Source organism: Arachis ipaensis, chromosome B05 (assembly GCF_000816755.2).
Source record: "Arachis ipaensis cultivar K30076 chromosome B05, Araip1.1, whole genome shotgun sequence".
Lineage (NCBI taxonomy): Eukaryota > Viridiplantae > Streptophyta > Magnoliopsida > Fabales > Fabaceae > Arachis > Arachis ipaensis.
The window spans coordinates 5,358,175-5,369,598 of NC_029789.2; the positions used below are offsets into that span (position 1 = coordinate 5,358,175).

The 11,424-nt window shown below is 32.2% G+C and overlaps 2 protein-coding genes and 1 non-coding gene across 3 annotated transcripts; 2 read left to right on the forward strand and 1 right to left on the reverse strand.

The window, feature by feature from the left end:
• Positions 465 to 2,728, reverse strand: LOC107642629 (vacuolar protein sorting-associated protein 55 homolog). The gene is made up of 5 exons (XM_016346040.2): positions 2,504 to 2,728; positions 1,402 to 1,533; positions 1,269 to 1,308; positions 1,072 to 1,156; positions 465 to 942 (listed from the first exon to the last, which is right to left on the reverse strand). Exons 2-5 carry the CDS (start codon positions 1,498 to 1,500, stop codon positions 747 to 749), a joined length of 420 nt encoding a protein of 139 aa, XP_016201526.1. The 5' UTR covers positions 1,501 to 1,533; positions 2,504 to 2,728; the 3' UTR covers positions 465 to 746.
• Positions 6,242 to 9,879, forward strand: LOC107642630. The gene is made up of 10 exons (XM_016346041.2): positions 6,242 to 6,610; positions 6,699 to 6,826; positions 6,905 to 6,976; positions 7,113 to 7,249; positions 7,373 to 7,487; positions 7,570 to 7,650; positions 8,191 to 8,328; positions 8,711 to 8,798; positions 9,102 to 9,212; positions 9,304 to 9,879. Exons 1-10 carry the CDS (start codon positions 6,373 to 6,375, stop codon positions 9,324 to 9,326), a joined length of 1,131 nt encoding a protein of 376 aa, XP_016201527.1. The 5' UTR covers positions 6,242 to 6,372; the 3' UTR covers positions 9,327 to 9,879.
• Positions 10,281 to 10,353, forward strand: TRNAK-CUU. The gene has a single exon. It is a non-coding gene; the product is annotated as a tRNA-Lys (tRNA).

Sequence of the window (11,424 nt, forward strand, 5' to 3'; positions counted from 1 at the left end):
GAGAAATGGGAATATTTGAAAAATCAAATTATGTTAGGGTTAATTTAGATGTTTTAATTTCAAATTCAAATTTCATTAAGTTGGATTTGTGATTTATTTTTTACTTGAATATGAGAATTAAAATTCTCAAAAGAGTTTAAATTCATGTAATTTTTATGTTTAAAGCAAGAAAGGCAATTCAATTCTTGAGAAAATTCTAATTTTATGCTTTCCAAACACATTCTTAATCTTTATCCTTACACCAAAAAAAAATTTCTTTATCCATACTTCATCCCGCATTAACAAGTTCCTTCACAAACTATTATTAGCATATCAATCCAATTTCTCAATCAAATTCAACGAAAATATCATTAGCCTTAACAATTCTGTAAGAAAAACTTGGGGTACCGTAATTACGATAAATTGATTAAATTCCGTTGCAAAGAAAATAATTCACGATTGTATTGAAATGGCAATTCACTATCTAAACAAGTATAACTCAATTATGATAATAATACTGTTGCCTCATTCCTCAACTGACCGTAAATCATACATACATATACAAGGTACGTCAAGTTTGCCGAAAGCTCCCCCACAGTTACTGAGGTTTGGAAATCATTTTCAGCAACATGGTAATGGCATTCAATTTCAATGGTTTGAAACGGGAAAATGTCTAGGTGAAAGCTTATAAAAGCAAGAGAACCAATAGCACGCACAAAGAATAAATCCATTTTTACACATGAAATTATGCCTGGTAGACTTCCATCTCATATCATACTGTAATAGTCATCTTCATCACTCATTCCCATGAAACACAATATGGCTAATACAAACACGAAGAAAGATGAAAGCTCCATTGCAAAGGCTCCCCAACCAATAGCACCAGAATGCTTTAGAATGCTTGGAATGGCAATGCTTCCAATAGTTGAGAATCCAGTCAAGAACTTGGCTAAATTCACCCAGCTGCTCCATCATTCATCAGACCACAAAACAAAAAGTTGAATGATTAATAACCTTGGATCGGTATACAACCTTATCTTTTTTCTTTTTTAATTTTGTTTTTCAATTAATGCTTGAATAATAACAGTTTACCTGCTATCAGATTCAGAAAATACAGAAGAACCATTAGACCCCGCAAAGAACAGCAGCGGCATTGGGAGTAGCACATATGTTATAGCTGCAAGAGAACAAAACACCAAATGTAATAACAAACCAGGAATGTTGTGGTCACATTAACATCTCATTCCCTTAAATCTTCAAGAAATAAATACAGAGATGCTTTATCTCACCACTTAGCATCGGCCACCAATTATTATACAAAGCACATGCCTGTCACATAACACAGATGCAACTAGGTAAGCAACAATTACTTCGTTACCAATAAGATGTGATGCATTTATTAACAATGAGAAGAACACAGACCAAAATTTGCAAGACAATTCCCCCAGAGACCAAGATTGCCAAAAAGGCAAGTTTTCCCATGCTCAGGCAAGAACGCAAATATCCTGGTAAGTCTGCCATCTCCAACTTACCTCATGTTACACGGAAAAGGGGCTGGAGCAAGAAATCTCATTACCACAATGCTATATGGATATTAAATCAGAAGAAAATACTAAATCAAAACCAATTCTAATTTCTAACAAATCTGTCATAGATAAGATGAAGGTTAAACCAACCACAGTGATATTCAAAAGTTTGGTTTTATTCTATCACAGTGCCTGCTGCATAAGCACAGAGAAAGAAAATCTAGTGATTTGAGATCAGCATCAGGTAAGTCCAATGCAATATTAAAACAACAAAAACAGCAGCAGCAGCTATGTAAATTAATGACACAACGAAGAGAACAAAGGCCATATTTTTTATGAGATAGCTAAAATGCAATATGATTTCAAACCTAATTCACCTAATAGACATTACATTGTTTCAATCACAATTTGCCATACAAGATATCACTTCTCTTTAGTACTGAACAAGTGAATGAAATTTCCACACCTTTTCACAAACAAGCCTTTGCATATCTGAAATGGTTTAAACATATAATAGCACCTAAAAATCAAAAACCCAATCCCACATATTTTTTACCCTAAAATCAACAAGATCAAAGTTGCATTAGCCAAATGATTGATTGATACCCAGAATCCATACAACAATCTGGTCTAGATGACAGTATGTTCAAATATAACTAAATTCACGGATACGAAAACCCAGAGCTAAAAGCAAAGGCCATGGAAGCAAATCCTATGAACAAGCACAGGAGTAACGGCAATTTTGTTCTCTCAGATCAAAGAGAGCAAGAAACTAACAATCAGCAAAGTAGAATCAGAAAAGATGATACACTATAATCCCTAAAATTGAAGGGAGAGGGTTCAGCCTGCAAATAAGTGCATGCGATTGGGAACTACATAAGCAAAGCGGAACTCAATCTGGGAGAACAATAAACTCCGATAAAACCACAAATTGATAAGAGATGTGGAAAAAGGTTGCAGAAGAACACAAATTGGGAGGGAGATTAAGAAACTCGTACCTGAAGAGTGAAGTAGAATTTTTGGTTGTAATTGAAAGTTGATATATGGATCGGTGAGATTGATGTGTACGGAAGGTTCAATATCATTCAGGGTTCAGCGGCAACGGCAATGACCTGCCACTCAGACTCAGCTACCAGCCAGCACATCGGTCCAAAATCCCAACACACCCTTCCGCAGTTCCACGCCTTATTGCTCTTTCGATAAAGTAACATTCTTTTCTCCGTATCTTTTCTCGAATAAATATTAACATTGCCGAACCAGTTAACTTCCTTCTTTGCCCATGGTGGATTTTTTATTTTAATATGGAAGGGAGAAGTGAGTTTTACGGTAATGTTACAAAAAATAGAGTTTTACAGTGTTATGGGGGCGCTGTTATGGGCAAATACAATAAGTAGAACACGTGTTATACTGACAATGAATGCGTATTGTCTTTATAAATTAAAAATAAATTGATTTGGCAATTCGTACTCTGTATTTTATAGCCTCCATAATTTTGTAAAACATCATAATTTTTAATATTAAAGGATTACACCAATTTTTATCCAATATCCAAAAAATTAACCGCCCATGGTAGCTAAATAATTTGATAAGTTTGGTTAAATTATTATTATTTAAATAGTTTTAATTATTAATTATATTTTTTAAAAATTAAGAGTAAAATTTGAATTCAAAATATTTAGATGAAGATAGAAATACTATATTATTTGAATTATAATTTATTGGTATAAAAAGATGATCTCTTAACCAAAACAAAAAAAAAAAACTGATTCATTACTACCACTATTCAATAGTTAATTATTCTCAATGGTTAATGGAGTTTTCAGTTCAAAAAAAGAGAACCATTCGAGAGACTGAAGACCCCTCGATTCAAATTACAAGATGTTATGATATTTTTTGTCTGATTTTTTTTTTCCTTTAAATTTTAATAATTCTTTAATGATGTTATAACTCCCTTTTTGTGGTGTTATTTTTTATTTTTATTTTCTTGATGGTTTGGTTACTTAGCTGGATCTCCATGATCTTTGAGATTATCTTAAAGGATGATAATTATTTATGAAAGAACTTTTAAATACATAAGTAAATTCAAAATTGTTCTAAGAGAAGAAAAAGATATTTTACTATGTTTGCAATGTTTAATATTTTTTATAATAAAATTTGTGATTACTTTTGAATTTTAGTTTAACATAAAAAATAAGTTTTTTCATAGCATAAAACGTGCCACCTATTAATCCTAACTAATGAAAACGTTAATAAAATGACAGAAACTGAGAAAAGAGACTAAAAAGTAAAAATATTAATGCAATCAATAAAATATGATATTTATGTGTACATTTTGACTCATTAAATTATTAATATATACTTTTTATTTATCATATGATTAACCACGTGTATGCTTGCCTATTCTTCCTAAAAACAAAAAGCATTCTTAGTCTTAAATTTTTTTGGTACCATTTTTTTAGATTACTCTATTTTAACACAAACATTAGTGGTAATTTTTTTTATTTGGCTTACAACTGAGTCAATATTAACTAGGATTGTACATGGATCGGATAATATCTACATATCCGCAGTAATTATCTGCATCTGATCCGAATTTTGTAGATATTATCCGATCCGCACTATGGGAGGATCGGATTGCGGATTTGGTAGTGATATCCGCGGATTCGATCCGCAAATTCGCATATCCGCACATCACATATAAATATCATAGTTTAAGAAAATAAACCCTAATGTGATATGAATTTTAGTGTGTTGTTTTATGAATTTTATGATATCTTGTTTTTTATTTTTTATGTTGTACTTCGACTTGGAATAATTAAACTTAAATCTTGTGTTATTATTTTTTTTGTTATTCAAGAGAACTTTTATTGATAATATTTTAGAATTAAATATGCTTAAACAGGTGAAAAATATTTTTTTTTTCTAAAAACAGCCAAATGGAATTTGGAAACATTTTTTTTTAAGTATGCAGATATACCCGATATCCGATCCGCAAGATTGGATCAGATCCGACCTGAAAAATTGTGGATATCGTATCCGATCCGATCCGATAAGTGCAGTGCGAATCGGATAGAATTCAAGGCTATATCCGATCCGATCCGATCAGTGTGCAGCCTTAATATTAACTAAAGTTGGAATGAAAAATTTACACATATAATTAATCTTGTGTTGCACTATTATCTAAATAACTAATTATTTATTAACACATCAATAAAATAAGAGTAAATAATCAAATTTATTTTTAAAAAGTTATTTATTTTTAAATTAGTCTCTATTTTTTTAATCAAATTCATCTTTTAAAGATTTTCAATTAGTTAAATTAGTACTTTTGTCACTTTCATGACGACATCAAAATTTGCTAGTGTGCAAAATGACGCTATATTAACCACAATATACTCCTGATAGTCCTAATTGACTATTTTTTTTTTTTACCAAAGATAGAAAATTCGAACCCGCAACCTCTTTAATTGAGTATGGGGAGACTATGCCATTTGAGCTATAACTTGACTATTAACATAATACGTTTATGCGATTAGATCAAATCAACCGTAAATTAAATAGAACTTTGAGATAATAAAATCTCTCAATTTGAGATTGATTTAATTTAATTTTATAAATTTATCATGTTTACACCTAATTAATACCGTCAAGTGTGTGGTGTGATATCACTTAATGTGTCATATAATAAACTATGACGCTGTGAGCAACTTACAATCTTTGAAAGACGGATTTAATTAACAAAAATCCTTCTAGACCAATTTGAAGAACCAATAATTTTTAGAGACAAATTTGACTATTTAGATTAATTTTTTTGGATAAAGTATTATTTTGATCTTTGACGTTTGGGTCGAATCATAATTTGGTTTATAACATTTCAAACGCCCTATTTCAGTCTCAAAAACTTTTAAACATCTTATTTCAATTCCAAACAATTTTAAGCGGGTTCAATGTTATCTCACCATTAAAGTTGACATTGAAACAAACAATTCGCATATCGAAGAGTCAATAACATTCGATTTCAATATGTAAGTAAAATTAATCCACTAATGATCACTAATATAAAAGTTTTTTTTTTAATTTTGAAGCGCTGATAATTAATTGTTAGGATTTGAATTTTTGTACAAAAAAATTGAGAAGAAGAAGTATTATAAGAAAGTTTTGATTATTTTTTCTAACACATAGAAGAAAATATGGTTTAATTAGCAACATTATTAACATTCACGTCATTCATTTTGCTAACTATTTGTGTCAAATTTAACGATAAGACAATATTAAACCTGTTTAAAACTTTTTAAAACAGAAATAAGACGTTTAAAATGTTAGTGATCAAATTAGGATTTGTCTCAAATATTAAGAATCAAAATAGTATTTTATCTTTTTTATAAAAAAAAATGAATAATATACTCAAATATTGTAATTTTTTGTATTTTTTTTAAATTGTAAAAGATACACAAATCAAAAGATTTAATTTCTGTATAACTCAGGTGCAGTCGACTTCACGTGAAGTTGATAACTAAAAATCATTAGGTAAAAATTTAGTCAAATCGATCAAATCATCTAACAGCTCTCAGTTATCAACTGCACCTGAGTTTTCACCTTTTACATTTTACATTTTAGATTAATATGCCAACGGTTTATAATCCAACAAAACACGATTATGAACGCAATATTAAAAATAAAAAGTAGACCATTTACTCGAAGAAATATTTTTTTTTAATATATAAAACACACTGTATTACAAACCTCATTTTCTGCGGAAAAGTTGATTGATTTGAAAATTGTAGATTGCAGTGGCGAGTTTGAAGCTGAAGGCTGAAAGGTGTGAGTGAACAGAACTAGAGTCGGTGGTGTAGCCGTGCAGGGAAGCATGAACCGTGGAAGGGAGAGGAAGTCGAAGACATCGTCACCGTCGCTGATTCCAATGGGAATCGAACCTCCTCGCGATTTGCTTCCCTCCAAGCACGACTTCCCCAAGCTCCTCCTCGTTCTCGCCATCTCCACCCTCGTTGCTTGCTGCTGCAACCTCTTCTTCACCTCTTTCGTTAATCCCTCTACCAAACCCTTCTGCGATTCCAACTTCATCGACTCCTCACATTCATTTTCCGGTCTCTCTCTACAATTGCATCGGTTTGTTTTGTTCCTTTTCTGTAGGCTTTGTACTAATATCTTGTTTATTGGAATCATTTCTTACAGATGATTGTGAACCTTGCCCAACTCATGGAGAATGCTACGCTGGCATGCTGGAATGTTTCAAGGGTTACCGCAAGCATCGTAATTTATGCGTAGAAGACAGTGAAATTAGTGAATCAGCACGCAAAATTGTATGTCTCTGCAAATTGTTTTTTTTTTCTTTTTTTATTGCCAATTTGATCGTGTATGATTGGACATTTGGACCACAGGTGGAGAGAGTAGAGTTTCACCTTTGTGAAGAATATGCTCAGTTTATGTGCTATGAAACTGGATCAATTTGGGTTAGTTCTGTCACTTTAAGTAAACCCCTGGATTGTGCAGTTAACTTGGATTTATGGTACGTTTCTGTATTTATTACTGTCTGAATTGTAGCTGAACTTGGCTGGTTTCAAATTCCTTTCTATATTCGCATCTCAGGTTTCAGAGGATGAATTGTGGAATCGTTTGGAGCCATTTGGGGATGTCTCCTCGGACAATGCGCTTTATAATTTTACGAAAGAGAAGGCAATTGAGTCAATTGGTAAATCATTGGAGCTGAGGTTAAATTCTCATGGGTATATATCATCCATTTTATTGCTTGTGAATTTTCATTAACCTCTTAAGTCATAGCTGCTTTGCGACTTCAGTCATATTTTTCTCAAGACTTTTGCTGAGGATAGTACTTGTGTCTCATGTAGGATGAAGGAGTACAAGTGTCCAGATTTGTTGGCGGAGCATTACAAGCCATATGCCTGTCGCCTTCGTCAGTGGATATTACGGCACATTCTACTTGTTTTGCCTGTTTTTGCCATGGTATCCATCTCTTAAACGCATGATTAAATGCATGTATTTCTGTTATCAATGAGTAAACGTTAACAATATTGAGATCAAACAGCTTGTTTTATTGACAACTATGTTCTGGAATGTCCGGCGGAAACTACGCATTTCAAAAAGAGTGGAGGAGCTTTACAGCCAGGTATAGTGTAGTTTTCTTTCCTTTTTGTGATTATTTCATGTTTTAGGAATGAATTTCCATTTCTTCTGGTTTTATAAGTGTGACTTTAGTTGTAATGAGCAATAATCTTGATTGAGAATTTAAGGTATCAGATAAATATATTTGAATAGAATTTCAGGTTAGCTATGGTTCTTATAATAGTATGGTATTAGTTAGAGGGAAGTTCTGTGTTTGGTTACAATAGGATTATGCATTTATTCTCCACTTGAACAGTTTGATATGTATTACAGTACTGTAGGCTTAGATGAGTGCAAAATTATCCTTGTATCCTGATTTTTGTTAAACATAGATTTCTGGGTGATGCAGTTTGCCACTGGTTCAGATGGAAAAATAATTCTATCGTATAGTTATGATGGACTAAATTTATAAATATATCCATGTGGTTTCTGTCCTTTGTAATTGTAATTATGGTTTATATAGTCTCTTATGTGCTATATAGAGGACTAGTTGTGACCTTTTTCTGATCCCATCTCTGTATCAACACCTTTATTGATTTAATAGGTCTGTGAAATACTTGAAGATAATGCATTGACGGCAAAGAGTGCGAACGATGAACGTGAACCCTGGGTTGTTGCTTCTAGGCTACGAGATCACCTGCTTTTGCCTAGAGAGCGGAAGGATCCTCTATTATGGAAAAAGGTAGTTATGGATTTATTTGGTCTTTTGGAGTTGGTTTCATGTGATTGTTTTGTATCTGATATTTTTAGAATAATTATTACAAAAATAGCAACATGGATCAAACTGATTCATTTGTCTGTATCCAGTTGCCTCCATGCTTCAGCGGATACTGGTTCACAAATTGACCTTGTTCATTGGAAGCAATATTAATTCTGATTGTGTCATCTTCTCTCTCCTCATTCTATTGACATAGGATGCAATATCGCAATCTTTGTATAGCTTCTGTTCACTAATATTTCTTTTGTCATCTGCTTGCTTTTGTCCTGTTATCAAATTAATATTTCTTTTGTCCTGCTTGCTTTTCACTAATAATTAGTTTATTATAACTTTATTTTAATTGCAGGTAGAAGAATTGGTTCAAGAAGATTCGCGAGTAGATCGCTATCCCAAGTTGGTGAAGGGTGAATCAAAAGAGGTTTGGGAATGGCAAGGTAAATCAGGATACTTGTTTGAGTTGTCAATGCAAACAAGATGTTCCAAATAAAAATAAATTAAGAATTGGTTATTACTAGCCAAGTTTCTTTCATTATTCATCCACTTCTAGTAATATGGATTCATTAGACTACATACTGAAAATATTCCTTCCAGTATGATGAGCTGGACATTATCCTGATAGAAGTTTAATTCATTGCACTGGTCTGCCTAAAGCTGTATTCTGATTGACGATTCTGATTTTTCCTGCCGTTTTTTTTTTTGTATTACTAATTATACCTTTCCTTCCCCATAATTTACAGTTGAAGGCTCTTTGAGTGCCTCAAAGATGAAGAATAAAAGAGATGCAAGCAAAACGGCAGTCAAAGAAGGCATGAACCTTAACTATCAAAACCAGCCCATTATGAAAGCGGGTCAGTAATTACGTCGTTAGCATGTTTTGTAATCATGCTTGTTTTCTTATTATGGTTGGAATGATTTTGTTGTGCTATTAACTTAATGCAGAGCATAAGGAGCCACTGTTTTGATACAAAGTATTGTTTGTACTTTGTACAATAGAAGGTTGCATAAGATACGTTGTATATTCTTTACAGCAAAACATGGGGCAAATGTGCGGCATTGTTGTGTGTTTTTGTTCATGCAGTTCCAAAGCACTTACAATTTGTATGGTAGTATGTGCTGACTGCTGATAACTGAGGAAGAGAAATCAAGTATTCAAGTCCCTGAAACTGTGTGACCCTCGCGGGTCTTGGATAAATTCAACTGGGCATTTTTATCCTGGAAGACCTTGTTTGTAGGATATAGCTTTTCTTAAACATATTGAGACATACGAATTTAGATATAGCTTTTCTGGAAGAATGGCATCATATAATGTGGAAGAGTCCAGTGTAGTGATTAGTGAAGGTAGATTTTGAGGAATTGGCATCATAAGGTCAGGGACTTTTTAGCATTAGACTCCATTACTCTCAATTGATCCCAAAAAAAAAAATGTTTGATGTTCTCTCCCTCATGTTAATTTTATATAGACAAATGTTGTATGGACATATAGATTGGCATCCGGATTGTTCTTGTTTTTTCTTATTTTAAAAGATCTAGATATGGTTTAATATGCATACTAAAAATACTTGCAACCTTGTAAATTTGTCTTCTACGATAATGTAATGCTTTCCTAGCTAAATTTAGTTAACGTTTTATATAAGATTGTTTCTTGCTTTTAGCTTGCTTTCTAATTAAGACCACGATCGGCAACGCACACTAATGGAAGTATGATGGTTTTTATGCAAAGGAATAGTTTGTTGTATTGAAGAATTTAAACTAAATCGTTTGATGCAAATATACTGGAAATAACATCTCGTGAACCAAGCCGTAATTAAAGTCCAATACAATGACCATTTGAAAGAAACTAATGTTGGGCTATATAACTTATTAGAATGTGATGGTAATAATGTGTATATAACAAATCATGAATTATATTAACATCTGCCCGTCTAGCTCAGTTGGTAGAGCGCAAGGCTCTTAACCTTGTGGTCGTGGGTTCGAGCCCCACGGTGGGCGATTTTTTGTTTAGTTATTTATTTTGGTGGTATATAGAACTAAGAGCATGCAAGAGAGGCCAAAAAAATAATAAAAATAACTATAGAATATTGTTCTAAAAATATTCTGGAACTGTTACCTAACAAGTTGTATGCCTCCAATGTAACCGACACTCGTCTCAATTGCTTTGCTGCGGCATCATCCTAAAAGGTCAAAACATGAATAAACTACAATAAAAATTAAACATGCATATGTTTCATAATATTATTTATTTATTTATTTTCTTTTAGCAGTGTTCATTACCTATGTATGTCTTCATCAGATTTTTTAATTTGACTTTATGTATTCTTCTATTAGACAGAGGAGGGGTGAAACTTTCTTGAGTTGCAAAAGATAAGGAGAGAAAACCTGCCATGACTATTACTTTATACCAACATCATTCATTAGTATCATGAAATTAAAGCAGCATTCATTATAATTTAAGAGCTCAACAGTGACAATATTAATGTGAAAATATACGCAAAAGTGAAAATATACACACCCGGTTAATTAGGTCAACAATAATGTGTGATTATGAAAGTAGGGCAAAAAAAAAAATATGACATTGGAAACAAGAGAAGTAATGGTATAGCAGTAAACTATACCAAACAAAATTGTATTAATATTAACTATAGCATGACAAGGACAGTTTCCTTAATTAGGCACTGTGGTATTTTGAATAATAGTACTATTATAGTATTATGTGGTGTGCTTGTTATGCTAGCTAGTAGCTAGTAGCTACTAAAATAATGCTCTCCAAGGTGTCAAAATTAAAAAATAGTAATTACTATATATGAAATGATGGAGCCTTTTGAAAACAATGAAGAAAGATAGCTGAGAATAATTATAGAATGGAGGAGACAGAGATCTATGGAATGGTGATAATGTATGCATATGTGGGACTTCCACTTTCTTCAAAGATATAAAGATAGATAAGCTATGAAATTTTTTTTCTTTTTTTCTTTTTATTCAAAATTGGAGTCTACATATTAAATTGGTTTTCAAATAATTTTTGTTATTATTTTAAAACTTTTTAAAATAGATAAAATAGAT

What these genes read in the sequence shown, in the direction of transcription:
- LOC107642629 (XM_016346040.2), bottom strand. Translation starts at nt 1,500, where the DNA reads ATGGCAGACTTACCAGGATATTTGCGTTCTTGCCTGAGCATGGGAAAA. An exon ending in GAATTGTCTTGCAAATTTTG is followed by an intron (nt 1,309 to 1,401) that starts GTCTGTGTTCTT and finishes GTTATGTGACAG; the next exon opens with GCATGTGCTTTGTATAATAA. An exon ending in TTTTCTGAATCTGATAGCAG is followed by an intron (nt 943 to 1,071) that starts GTAAACTGTTAT and finishes ATGATGGAGCAG; the next exon opens with CTGGGTGAATTTAGCCAAGT.
- LOC107642630 (XM_016346041.2), top strand. Translation starts at nt 6,373, where the DNA reads ATGAACCGTGGAAGGGAGAGGAAGTCGAAGACATCGTCACCGTCGCTG. An exon ending in CTCCTCACATTCATTTTCCG is followed by an intron (nt 6,611 to 6,698) that starts GTCTCTCTCTAC and finishes CATTTCTTACAG; the next exon opens with ATGATTGTGAACCTTGCCCA. An exon ending in ATCCTCTATTATGGAAAAAG is followed by an intron (nt 8,329 to 8,710) that starts GTAGTTATGGAT and finishes TTTTAATTGCAG; the next exon opens with GTAGAAGAATTGGTTCAAGA.